The following is a 13,585-nucleotide window of genomic DNA, read 5'->3' as shown; positions in this document are numbered from 1 at the left end:
GAAGTCAAGCTAGATCCTGTTGTGCCTGAGGATTCGACCTCGAATCTAAATTCCAACTCCTCCACCAATCATTACAAGGCCCCTCTATCAAGGTAAGCTTGAGACCAGCACCTCATCCCCCCTCCATATCATCCTTTTTCCCCAGAAAAAAAAAATGAAGAAGACTTTTCAGATACCCTAAAATCACAACAACAAGAAACTCCATATCTTCCAATATGGCCATCGAACATAAGCAAACATGGAAGATCATCTCCTATATCGCTACCTACATTCCCTCCAAGTGTCCATCCATTCTGACATCCCTAACCCTAGAAACGAGCAAGTTCTTGAATTTTGGTCCTCCCTAAAATTCCTGAAAGCAAGTACCTAAATCTAGCCTAAGTTACCTGTTAGAACATCACGAAACTTTAAGATCATCACTCTACATCATCAACTACATTCCCACAAGTTTACCCATCTGACTGCAGCATCTGTAGATCCAAGATTTCCACCCTAAATCTCTGTAACAACTTCTACAAAGATCTTTTGATCACTAACTTGACACAATCTATTTAGCCCTTCATTATCACACCATCTGAATCCCATAGCAAATAGTTATCCTAGGAACATCTTTATGGATCTCCCTTTTCTACCCTAAAGACACCCTAACGAAAATATCAAAAACCTTTTAGTTGGACCTATTTGAGTTGATTCTCTTAAAGCTTGGTATATTGAACCTCACTCAACTGAAGCTGCATCATATAGGAAACAAACTACACATATCCTAACAATATTTAGTAGGTAGAATGTTCTCATGGTAAAATGATTCTCTTAAAGCTTGGTATATTGAACCTCACTCAACTGAAGCTACATCATATAGGAAACAAACTACACATATCCTAACAATATTTAGTAGGTAGAATGTTCTCATGGTAAAATTTAATGATATATCACAATGACATCATTTGGACTTCCTAGAAGAGTTACCTTTTTTGGCTTCTTGCATGAAGTTTTCGTCCTTGGGAAGAAAAACCATTCCAACACCAGTATGCAACTTATCAAAAGAAGCAATGCCTTGTGTATTGGCCCAATTGTTGAACAGATCCCAAGGAATCGAGGTCATCAGTCCAGCACCGTCGCCAGAGTCATTATCTGCCCCACATCCACCACGATGTTCCATGCAGCCAAGGGCTGTAAGAGCATCCTTCACAATCTCATATGATGCTTTGTTTTCTAAGTTTGCAATGAATCCAACTCCACATGCTCCTCTCTCTGATATAATATCTTCCAGGTTTGACACCTGACAAGAGTACCATATCAATGTCACAAATAGGTTTTAAAATAAAAAAATAAAAAAAAAAAAAAAAAACCTCCTCTAGAATAACACAAAGTACCAAAACAAACCCAATGGATTCACTCAGCCTCAAAATGCTAAAATTAGTCATATCAGCCAAGAAGGGGCCCCTGTCAATGGCCATTATGAATTGTAATAGCTCTCTCTTAATGACCAAATGAATTGCTTGTCATTTAAATGCTCAGGAAAATGAATGGTTAAATAAAAACAATAAAACCAGTTCAAACCTATCCCATAGGCCATGGAGGTCTCACAATAAGAGAATGAAGAAAAGAAAAAGAAACTCTGTGGGGGGGGGGGTTGAAGAGGAATCCCCATGATAGAGATCTGCAGGATATTTAATGATTACTGTAAGGTTCTCTATCACAGAATATGAAAATGAGATCGACAGAACATTAGAAACATTCACGTAATACAAAGAATATGCAAAATCATGCTCTGAATCTTCCTGTGTTGTTTTATGCCCAATGTCTCGACGGAAAGATCATATCATACCTCTAGAACAGAGAAGGGAGCACCAGAGATATCAGAGTACCTAAGTTTTTTTGAACATCTAACCTAAATAAGGAAAATATTCATCTCTTCAAAACTGGAACTTGTCAGAATTGCAGTGTAATATTGTAATTACAAGGGCATCCTTCATGTTTCATAAATTGCTTCAGTGTGCAGCGCCGTGCAATCTACAATCCATACTGAAACTTGTGGTTGAGATGAAATCTCGACCACTCATTTCACGTTGTTTTGCATAAGTTTTTTTTTTGGGTAAAGTTTAACTACGAAACAAGTGGTCGAGATTTTGTCTCAACCCCAAGTTTTGATCTGGACCATAGGTTGCACTATTCTGCGCATTTATTGTTCACACACCCAAGTAAAGCTCTCATGTTTCAGGATCTCAACTGCAATTGCATGAATGGAGCTCAAATTCTTACATGTGCCCATGCCTTTACATCTCTGTTTACCCCGAGCCTCCTTTCAGGTATTCCAACAAAATTCTCTTTTAGCTCTCTTGAAGTGTTACATTCACTAAAAAGATGGAAGACTGAGGTTTCCAAAGTACATCCTTCAAATTAGTAGTGAGAAAAAAAAGGAGTTCCAGTGTAAATATACAAGCAAAGGGGTGAGGATAACCTTTTTAAGAATTAAGGTTTTTTTTTTTTTTTTTAAGAATTATGGTTACCAATCAGTAAACATAAGGAAATGAAAAGGTAAAGAGTTACAAGATGATCAATCCACAAATATTAAGAATCAACAATATTAGTAAAAGAGTTGAATAACACCAACAACTACCTGCTGACCATTGATCTCTAAAATTAATAACTACTTTCTAACCATTGAGCTCTAATATTAAACACAACCTTCTGACCAAAACTACCAAAAAAAAAAAAAAAAACCTAACACATTGTCTTCAAAGCTCATGATTACTCAACACAGAGTTTGTGAAAATCCTATGCTACTAGTCTACAGGCTCCCTTACATAAGCCATCGCACCAAGCATCCAATACCTCATGTACCCCTTCCACCGTCAATCACTATGACCTTATTGTTTCGTAACAATTTGCACTGTTTGCTTCACACTAAACGTTCCAGCAGCATTGTAAATAATTAAATCGTTGAACCACAATTACGTTCCATCACTAATCTCAAATCGACAGAATTTCTAGAGTCGAATTATTAAAGTTATCAATGCGCAACTCCAAAAACAATAGAACTATACAAGCCTAGTGGAGATTTAAATTCCACTAACACCACCAAAACATATAAACAGAAAATAATTAACAAGGCACGACAAGATGCAAACAGAATTCATACAAGTCTTAACTCGATTCAGAAAACATCAAGCCTACATACCTTGGTTTCGTTATGTCGAATGACATCAATGGAATCCTTCGAAGCGACATCGATGCGTTCCACGTCAAGAACTGCTTTCACTGATGACCAGCTCCTCGAAAACGATCCCTGACCTTTCCGGACTGCTCCTCCGATTCTCCGTCTCGTCCGCTTTGATTTACAGCAAAGAAAAGAGAAATCTGCAAATAAAATTCCTCTTTGTGCCGCAAAAACTGGACTTGCCTTTACTAGTGAAGGTGAAACACTGGCTGTAAGGCCATTAGAGTAGAGAAGCTGGGACAGAGGAACCATGGACTGAAGAGCCATGGTTGATCAACGAAGAAAACCCAGAGAGAAAAGAAGAAGAAGAAGAAGACGGAGATGATCGTGTGGAGAAAAAAAATCACAAATGGATTTGAAGATAAAAGAGAAAAGCCCGGAACCACCCGCCTCTTCTCTCGTTACATAGTCTCCGCAATGGCGGTCTACAGAACGGACACTGCTCCATTTTGGTGTATTTCTTAGGTACCGTTTTAAAGACATACAACATCTCACGCCGTAGATCTCACATGTTATAATGATCTACGGTGAGAATATTACCAGAATTTAGTTGATAAAGTGAGCGACAGACCAAGAAAACGGGAGAGCGTGAGTTTATAATTGGACACGAGAGGCGATTCGGTCCATATTCCTCTTCCGGTTTTCTGAGAAACATTTTATTATTGATGTCATCCACGTCATCCAGTTTCCGGTAAGAACCGAAGGAGCCACCGCTGACATTTGACATTGAGATTGAGAGGTCGAAAAGAAACGAAATCTTTGTTTAATTGTTTCCTTTCCTATTAAAAGAGGCGGGAATCTGAGAAAAGGTCTTTTAACGGAAAGATAAAAAAGAAAAGGGTGTTTCTGCTCCGTCAAAGCCGTTCGTATTCTTTCTGAATCATTGCCGTTCATTGCGAATCCTTTGGTTGATCGAGTTAATCAACCGTTGGATTCTAACATTCATGAAAGACTCTTCGGTAACTATACAGTCATAAGAGTGTAGATCATCTCCCCTTACAAGAAGTATTCTGTGCTTTTCTAAAAGCTTTACAATCACAAATTATGTAAGGCTTACAAGTAAAAAATAATAAAATATTTAAAAAAATCACATCACCTTAATCCAGTGACCACTTGCAATTTGTGGTCAATAACAGTTGGAAGAGATGATCCGAACTCATCATACGCACCGTGACTTTAAACGGTGAAACGTACAACGTGTCTGGCACCATTTTGGCCTTTCTACTTGCGGTCGTCAGAGGAAGAAGACGCCATTGTTTGTTCTCTGAAAATATCAGAAGGATGATGTCCATGTAGGCCTTGTTTGGTTTGTGTTTTAGATAAATTTTAGGCTGCTTTTTCAATTATTCTTTATGATATTTATCTTGCCGATGGATATTCTGCTCCACCTCTACTTGATTTCCACACTTCAACCACACAAAATCTGAAGTATTAATATTCTTTCTTTGGCACTTAGCTAAAGTTTTTTTTTTTTTTTTTTTTTTTTTTGCATAAGCTGAAGTATATATACTAGAGTATTAGACTGATATGCAATGTGTTCTATTTAATACATATTTTGTCATCTTATAATGCAAAGTTTACTTGGAATGTATCCAATTATGCAGAGCAAACACAGCTTTTAGTTGGTTGAACCTTGTGTTTTTGTATTGGTTGGAAATTTTAAAAGTTTAAAAACTTGGAAAAAATGTTGACCTTCAATTTTCTTCACCACCATTTGTGAAGATAAGCCACCTTCTTTTATAACACTTATATTATTTGACTTGAAAGTGATGTTATCGTCCGAAAACATAAACCACCACTTCGAGGACATGTCAGTGAGTCACGTTAAAAATTGAATGGCTAAAAAAGCTAAGGAGGTGAACACAGACCATACAACAGTTATCCTTTGTATGACTATTTTGTGGTTACTTGTTTCTGTTTTAGAAAGGGAAACAAAAAAAACTAGGAGCATTATCTTTTGCTTGTTTTATTGAGGCATAAATAGTGTATAATTGACTTTTGGTTGATCAATATTATTGAGCATCTGTTTATATCAAGAATCAATAGAGCCATGATTCATGAGCCTTATGTAAACCATGTAAGAGGATTGAATCAACAAAATATATTCATTTTTTATTTATAATATTTGTTGAGAGTAAGTGGGTTGGGTGTTAAAAATCTTATTTTGCAAAATTAGGTCTTAGTAATGAAAACTGCTTGAAGGTTGTGGTCCCATCTACAAGTTGTTAGGGATAAAATGTTTAAGAACATATAGTATTGATTTTAATTCTGAATTAATTTTTTTAGGTAAAGGTTGGAAACAACCTATCATGGGGATGGAGAAGCTTGGTGGAGGGTTGTGATTTGCTTATAAAATGAATGGTTTGGATCGTCGAAAATGGGGAGAAGATTGATTTGTGGCATGATAACGAGATCGAACCATTGCTGATTTTAAAATTAGATATACTTAACCTGTTTGTTGTAGATATTTGTAACTAATTGATAGATCAAAGAAGCAGACCTTGAAGGCTAGATATTTTGAAGAAAGTTTTATGCCAAGTGATATGTTGGAGATTATCAAAATCCAGCTCAGTTTATTTACGTAGAAAGATAAATTTATTTGGAGAGAAAATAAATTAGGAATCTTTTTAGTTAGGTCAGCTTATCATTTTCTTAGTAATTTGAGAGACAACCTCAATGTGAGTAGACCATCTACTTCCAATGGCCAACACTGCTTCACTGGTAACTATTGGCAAAAATTATTTTGAGAGACAACCTCAATGGAGTTGATTAAGCAGAGTAAAATTATTTTCCTAACAAGGAAATCTAGCAGATTATTTTACGATATTTGTAAGCTTTCAATTTGAACATGATTATTCATGTGTCACTTGCAATTTCTGCTTTTTCCACTTGGAAATCTACCACCAAATGAGACCATGTCGGATGGCTAGTGCTTCAGCAATGAGAATATCATATATTATGCAACATGTTCTAAAAACAGAGTAACATTTTTCCCTAAAGATCCCAAGCCAATCCGCCATATCTAGCAAGCTGCTTCTCCTTAAAAGTAATATTCATCAACATTGGTTTGATGGTTTTTTCATTGGGTATCATCCATCCAATATGATTTTGTGTCCTGGATAATTTTTTTTCATTTATGTTATCCAAGATTAGTCTGATTAGCTTGTTGCAGCTCTCTACGCACTCTCAAACAGTCAAACTTACCTGCTTTGTTGAAGGTGATGCCCTGGCGCCAAATAAGGATGTATAAGATTTCCAAAGCATCTAGAGTGCAATTGGAGATCCCATAACTAGATCCTCATCTTTCTATGCATGTCATTGGTTTATAAGTTCTTGTGTCTTTCTCCAAAAGGGATTTGGAATTGAGCATATATGGCATTTTCAAGTCTATCCAAATCATTTTCGTGAACTAGCACTATATGAATATGTGATCTTGAATTGCATTGCCATCTCCACAATGAAGACAAAAGTTTGGAATACAACCTCCACTCGACTCTAAATGGGCTACAGCTGGGAGTCTTCGACACAAGACTTTCCAAATGAAATGTGAGACTCTTGGTGGCATCGAGATTCTGCACATCTTTGTCTAACTGATGGTAGTGTGAATTGGCTGTGAGAATCCATCTTGCTCCCTTAAAGCTAATCGACACATTGACCTTACATAAAATTTTCTTGAGGTGCTCTGTTGCCAAATCAATTTATCATCACTTGGGAATAAAGGAATAGATATTCTGAGAATTTTCCTCACCAGATCTAGGGACCACAACTATACAAAAGGTCCTGTCCTTCTACTTCCAAGATTTGTTCTTGACTAAATGAGCTGAACAACTGTGGATGGAACTGACAAAGCAAAGGGGTAATAACCTCTACCTAGATTCACCTCAGTATCTAATTGGAGAGCAAGGATTAATATTTTGACAATTTTCAAGTTGCATGAATAGTCCTTCTTTAATTTATTATATCCTTGGCTTGTAGTATAGATCTCCAGCCCCATGAATCAGAGGGAGATGGTATGACCTCCATAAAAGGTATATCTTATCTGTGGCTCATTAATCTTCCCCACAGGGTATCAAGTCCCATGCTTTCCAAGAAAAAGTGCTACGTTAAAAGCTTGTAGGTTTTTGAAGTGCAACCCACCTTCACTCTTAGGAGTACAAATTGTTCACCAGTTGAGGTTATGCACTTGCTGATTTTCAGCATTGAACCAAAAGAAAGTCCTCATCATCTTCTCTAACCATTGAGTTACGGCCACTAGTAATCTAAAACAAGATATAAAATGGATACATTGTGATTTGGCTAGCACTGTTTTTCCTAGAGCACTGAGACGTCTAAATTTTCATCCTTGTAATCTACTCTTCACTGTAGGTAATAGGGATTCTTAGTGCTTCAACTTTCCTGCGAGAGTGGAATGCCAGAATAGACGTCCCATTCAAAAGTAGGTTTGATATGAAAATGCCTTGATAAATCTCTCTTCATGCTTGCAAGGGTGCTAGGATTATAATGAACTCATGTTTTCTGTATGTTCAACTATTGCCCTGACAACTCACAATACTCTAGAATGGTTTTGCTTAATATTCTTGCAACCATTGGAGTAGCCTAACCAAAAAGGATTAAATCATCCACAAAGGCTAAATGGGATATCTGCTCTTCCCCTCCAGACAACCATATCCCTTTCAACTTCTTTTGAGACAGTGCAATATCCAAGTGAGAGGAGAGAACTTCAACACATAGCACAAAGATGTAGAGGAAGATAAATACTATAGTTCAAGACATTAAAACACTAGCTCAACATTTAATCACAATGTCTTCAACCATATGTTCAAGGAAGCTAATCTTGCAGCAGATATGTTAACTAAAGAAGCAACTTTGACCCAGGAATCCTTTCTTACTTTTAAATGTCTGCCAATATCTTTGGAATGGATTATCTTGTATGATAATCTTGGAAATGGTTGTAATCATGGTTTTAAGCTATAAACCTTACAAAAAAAAAAGTGTACTAGTTGAAATGATTTAATTACCCTCACTATTTTTTATTTTTAAGTTCAAAACACTTTTATTGAGAAATAAAGCTTCAAGGATAAAGGATTCAAAGATCTTTCAATTGCGGAGTGGACACAAGTACATATATCGTACTTCTACATGACAAGGCCTTCTTAACTAGATTATTTGTTATAGAATTTGCCAACTTAAGAACATGCTAAAAAATACAAGACTCAAAGCTAGTCTTGATAAAGAAAATATCATCTAGAATTGGCCTATTGGAGATATGAGACAACCAGCGGGCTCTAGAGATATGACTTTATTGCAACATAAATTTATCTAGCCCATTCTCTATAGCTTCAAGTAAAGCTCTTTTCTACAAAAAAAAAATAAATAAATAAATAAATAAAGCTCTTCTCATCAGCAATTCCTCACTGCTGCTAAAGCTTTCGAACTTTGATACAGTAAAGACTAGACTTCTCTGAAAGTTCCCTACACATAATCCCCATACCTCCCATTTACTCACCTTTCTTCCAACATATATACAATTAATTTTGAGTCAATTATCATTACTACTCACGGACCCCAAAAAGAAAAAAGAAAAAACAAACCAAACCAAACCATGATTAAAATCCGAGTTGAGTATAACTCCTAGGGGTGTCAATTTATAGCCCAAACCTTTAAAATTGAATCGCACCAGCCCGTTATAGTTTGAACTGGCCTGAACCAAACCTTAATGGGCCGTAATTTGGCCGTAATTGGGCTGAGGATTGTGGAGCCTGCACCAAATCGAAATCGAACCGCAACCCGTTTTGTAATTTTACATTAAATAGTATTTGAATCATTATATTACACCATTAGGTAGTTGATATAGATAATTAAAAAAAATTAAACATGAACTCAAAGGTCAAGTAGTCATTTTACTATTTAATATCTAGGTTCTTGATTTCTATAAAATGGATTGATTTTTTTTAATGAAAATTGATTAATAGCAACTTTGCTTTTGATATAATTTTGGTTTTTGTTGTAGATGCTCAATTGTTTCTGCTTGTTCTTTTTTTTTACATATAAACCAGAATCTAAACCGTTAGCCTGAACACAAACCGCACCAAACTGAAACCCGTCCGAAACCGTTATTTTGCTAATGGACCGTGTTTGGGCGATGTGTTTTTCAGCCCCGAAACCGCCCCGTTGACACCCCTTTATTAACTCCTCGAAGTCTCGAACAACTATTTGTATCCGGCGAATGCTCTGCTAGCAAACGGCTCCTTTGATATCCTCTCCGGCTGCTAATCGACGACAACGCAGCTCAGGTAATCAATCTCAACTAATGCTTTTCTTCTTCTTGCTAGACTTTTCAGTATAAATTACTCAGACCTGCCCACGCAATTGTGGCGTTGCAGAGGCTGGAGGCTGTTCTTTTTGACGAAATCTCGAGTTATGATACTATATCACTGTTAAATTATTCAAGGTTTTGGCCTCTTTCAATGAATTCATTGTTCCGTTAACTTCCGATTGCCTGATTAGATATTGTCGTTCACCCCCATCTCCAATCGTTTGCAGGTTCTCCCACCTTCGCCCAACCCCAAATCCAATTTTTCATTTCTCGTTTTCTCGCCCTTCAATGCTGATCCAAGATTCACGGAGCTTGGCGAAATGTTCTCATAAAGGGCTAGTAGTTAGTGCAGTTCATTCGTAATCATCATCATCTTTGGTGACTTGGTATGCTGGATTTCCCTTTTTATATATTTTGGTGGAAGCCAGAAAAAAGTTCATATATAATCCAAGGAAGTGAGTCAGATCAAGAGTGCAACTCGGGTGAATTTTAATCTTGAATTAGTCCCATCCTTTGTATCTCCTTATAACATTGCTTCAGCGTTTTGCAGAGTTGAAGGGGAATCAGTGGATTAAGAAATAATGGTGAGGAAAGCGATGAAGAAAGAGCAGGTTGATAAGTGTGATGTTTGGTCGTGGTTTGTTAATGGAAATTGTGCGATTTCGTTCCTTTGCATCTTCATATTTGCTCTGGTGGTTCGAGTGGGGGTTTCCTTCCATCCCTACTCAGGTGCTGGAGATCCGCCGAAGTATGGCGACTATGAGGCGCAGAGGCACTGGATGGAGATCACCCTTAACACTGCTACTAGGGAATGGTACCGCAACAGCACCACTAATGATCTCAGTTACTGGGGACTTGACTACCCTCCCCTAACTGCCTACCAGAGCTATTTGCATTCTCTCTTTCTTAACTACTTCCATCCTGATTCTGTTGCTCTTTCCACATCGAGGGGTCATGAGTCTCCTCAAGGGTGAGTTCCAATCACTTTCTGAGTTCTCTTTTGCAATTTCAATTAAAATTTTTGTATTTTGGGGTTGAGATCTTAAAAAGCTCTTATTTCCTGCAGAAAACTTCTGATGAGGTGGACAGTGTTGTCCTCCGATATCCTCATCTTTTTCCCCGCGGTTCTATGTTTCATCATGGTCTACTACACTGGTCGCCGCAGTGGCTACAAAGAAGACATAGCATGGCATCTAGCTATGATATTAATGAGCCCATGTCTTATCTTAATTGATCATGGCCATTTTCAGGTCTGAAGGAACATGCATCACAATTCCTGTTCTACTTCCAGCTTTTTTTCGACTTTATATACCATGCACCAGGAGAAGAAAATAAACTTATATGGGTTCCTTGCCAGTACAATTGCATTAGTTTGGGCCTGACGATTGGAGCTGTTGCTGCCATCTTCTCTGAAAACAATCTAGTAGCTTGTTTCTTGTTCAGTCTTGCACTCAACCATAAACAGGTGTGTTTCTTTCCCTAGTGCTGTGACAACCACTTCCCCTGATTTGATTTGTTTCTCTCCTTCTTTTACAGTTCTCTAGTTAATATATGGTTGGATTCACTTAGTTTATGAATTTATATTGTTGAAAATGTCTCGGTTGGCTTTGAAACTAAAGTTCAAGTGCTTGTAAGAGTTGCTTACATGGCTTGACTAAATCATTAACTAAGTAAAGTTCCCTTTGTTGAAACCTGACAACTACATGATTTATTTACACATATGTTGCATTTTAACATGTGCCTTCTCTAAATAGCTAACTAATTATTCTCTGCATTGATTTATATTTGGGTGTATTGTCTGTGGTTTATTGCAGATGAGTGCATATTTTGCCCCTGCATTTTTCAGCCATCTCTTGGGGAAATGCTTCAAGCGTCAGCATCCACTGCTTGAAGTGTCAAAACTGGGCTTGATTGTTATAGGAACATTTGTTCTTATTTGGTGGCCTTATCTTTATTCAACAGAAGCATTTAAGGAGGTAAGGCCATAGTGGAGATAATATTTGGTCGTTGATCCTTCTATTTTCTTCCTGCGATATGTTACCCATTGCAATTTACGTTATTGACGTGATGGATGACATAGGTTCTCTTTCGCCTGGCTCCTTTCGAGAGAGGGTTGTATGAGGATTATGTAGCAAATTTTTGGTGTGCAACATCTGTGCTTATAAAATGGAAGAAACTATTCACAACCCAATCACTGAAGCTTATCAGCTTCAGCGGAACTGTTCTTGGTATTCTTCCTTCTATGATTCAGCAGATAAGGTCTCCAAGTGATCAGGGTTTTCTATATGCACTATTTAATAGTTCATTTGCATTCTACTTATTCTCATTCCAAGGTATGATGTGAACTATTCTTCTCCCTTTTGTGCTTTTATTTTCCTTGGACTTCTTTTGGGAATGGTTTCTGATAATTAGCTGTTATTTTGGTCATGTAAAAAATGACAGTGCACGAGAAGTCTATCCTGTTGCCCCTTTTACCGGCAAGTCTGTTGGCTTTGGAAGAGCCTCTTCTTTTCAAGTGGTTCACATTACATGCCATGTTCTCAATGTATCCCCTTCTTTGCCGTGACCATCTGATTTTGCCATACATTGCTCTACTGGCACTATTCCTCCTTACTTACTATTCGCCAGGTAGCAGACAACGTGGAAGCGAGGTTCATCTCCCTAAATGGGCAGGGTTTGTGATGTCTCTACTTCTTTTATGCTCTGTTCTACTTCATCTCATCTACTTGGGAGTTTCGCCGCCTCAGAAGTATCCTTTCATTTTTGACGCCATGATTATGCTTCTTTGCTTCTCTCAATTCGTTTTGCTTACCGTTTACACAAATACAAAGCAATGGAGGTTGTCAAACAGCCTTACTTGGATGGAAAAGGAAAAGAAACTTGTTTGAGTTTCATACATCAATGTGCACGTTCGTGAACATATTTGAGTTTTAACTTAAACTAAGTTGTTCCTTAGTGATCTGACCTCTATCTGTTTTGTATTTTGCCTAGAACTGACGCAACTTTTGGATTCATATTGTATTCTTTGAATCACTTCTCATAGTTAAAAAAAAGTAGGATGGAAATATCCAGTGTTTGCAATTTGCCACCCTCTCTTTCAAACTCGACTCAGCTTGAACAGTTTGCAGATATGCACGAAACAGATTGTCCAACTTATAGAATGGGGCAAAATGAGTGACAGGAGCTTCTCCAGTCAATGAAAGTACTCACTGTTTCTCTTGGTAATTTTACTAGTATATGTTTGGTATTTGTGTTGGCATGATTTTCTAGCACGAACCGAATGGCTAGGGGCACCCTCTTTGATCCAGTTATAGCTAGTCACTTCATCCAGTCGAATGAGTTATATGCTGTCCTCATGTAGAACGTTGCCTAATCATGAACCTTTCGTGGCTTCCACACTTAGGCACAAATCCCTTCGCCCTGAGTTTTCTCCCTTTAACATGAGGATAAGGCTGTCATTTCTAGATTGCCAAGGTGATTTCTGTATCCAACCATGGGAACTAGGGAACGCTCTGGATTGCGTCTTTTCTCCCATGTTAATAATAAAACTCACGTCCAACTCCCTGGAGGATCGAGCAACATCAACTTTGAATAGAACCTATATCTTAGGCACCACTGAGAATGCTAGTAGCTTACTCTTTTCGGAAAATATGTTTAAATTGTTACAGAAATCATGTCTCATAACCATCTAGGCTTAATCAGCTTTTGCTGGTTTCAATATATTGCTCCGGGGTGGGGGGTACGAAGGCTGAACCTCAATTAAGGTGTGGAACACCTACCGTTTGTTAAGGAACTTTTAAGTTACAGTTGTTCTCTTCCTTTCAAAGAAAATGTTTTATTTTTTTATTTTTATAAAAGAAGTGTTTTATAGTTACTTACTTGCTAGTGGTCTTCGGAGGAGGGCTTGAAAAGGACTCCATAGGAAGATCTGTAAATGCTTGTTCTTCCCCTAACCATGGTTACCTTCAGATGTTGGTAACAAACATCAAAAGATTAAGTGATAGCTGAGGATGTCTTGTTATTTGTTAAAACAACCAAAAAAAGAGCAA

At 37.5% G+C, this 13,585-nt stretch overlaps 2 protein-coding genes across 6 annotated transcripts in view; one reads left to right on the top strand and one right to left on the bottom strand.

Annotated features, from left to right (window-relative positions):
- The window catches only part of LOC149009992 (ferredoxin-dependent glutamate synthase, chloroplastic-like), a 48,952-nt gene extending 45,311 nt beyond the window's left edge, over positions 1–3,641 (bottom strand). Inside the window, exons 1-2 of the mRNA XM_089164243.1 lie at positions 3,182–3,641; positions 967–1,279 (exon numbers count right to left, since the gene is read on the bottom strand). Of these exons, the coding sequence (XP_089020369.1) occupies positions 967–1,279; positions 3,182–3,487 (619 nt within the window). The 5' untranslated portion in view covers positions 3,488–3,641. The remainder of the gene's footprint in view (positions 1–966; positions 1,280–3,181) is intronic.
- A 5,789-nt stretch (positions 3,642–9,430) lies between these two features.
- On the top strand, positions 9,431–13,292 carry LOC149009991 (ALG6, ALG8 glycosyltransferase family). Of its 5 annotated transcripts, XM_089161161.1 has the most exons (9): positions 9,444–9,513; positions 9,604–9,671; positions 9,764–9,922; positions 10,087–10,506; positions 10,603–10,786; positions 10,894–11,001; positions 11,351–11,512; positions 11,617–11,869; positions 11,979–13,291. In XM_089161161.1, the coding sequence occupies exons 4-9, from the start codon at positions 10,118–10,120 to the stop codon at positions 12,422–12,424; spliced, it is 1,542 nt and encodes a 513-aa protein (XP_089017287.1). In that variant the 5' UTR covers positions 9,444–9,513; positions 9,604–9,671; positions 9,764–9,922; positions 10,087–10,117; the 3' UTR covers positions 12,425–13,291. The 5 variants fall into 5 exon arrangements, with proteins under 5 accessions (XP_089017288.1, XP_089017286.1, XP_089017287.1 ...); XM_089161162.1 differs by lacking the exon at positions 9,604–9,671 and having other exon boundaries at positions 9,431–9,513; positions 10,077–10,506; positions 11,979–13,292; XM_089161160.1 differs by lacking the exon at positions 9,604–9,671 and having other exon boundaries at positions 9,431–9,513.
- Positions 13,293–13,585: the final 293 nt, after the last annotated feature.

This window comes from Hakea prostrata, chromosome 7, assembly GCF_041222555.1.
Source record: "Hakea prostrata isolate BN-2017 chromosome 7, UWA_Hpros_2, whole genome shotgun sequence".
NCBI lineage: Eukaryota > Viridiplantae > Streptophyta > Magnoliopsida > Proteales > Proteaceae > Hakea > Hakea prostrata.
This window is presented reverse-complemented; position numbering and strand designations above follow the sequence as displayed.

Coding starts and splice junctions, on each gene's coding strand:
- LOC149009991 (XM_089161162.1), top strand. CDS start 10,118: ATGGTGAGGAAAGCGATGAAGAAAGAGCAGGTTGATAAGTGTGATGTT. Junction 10,507..10,602: donor GGTCATGAGTCTCCTCAAGG/GTGAGTTCCAAT, acceptor TATTTCCTGCAG/AAAACTTCTGATGAGGTGGA. Junction 11,870..11,978: donor CTACTTATTCTCATTCCAAG/GTATGATGTGAA, acceptor AAAAAATGACAG/TGCACGAGAAGTCTATCCTG.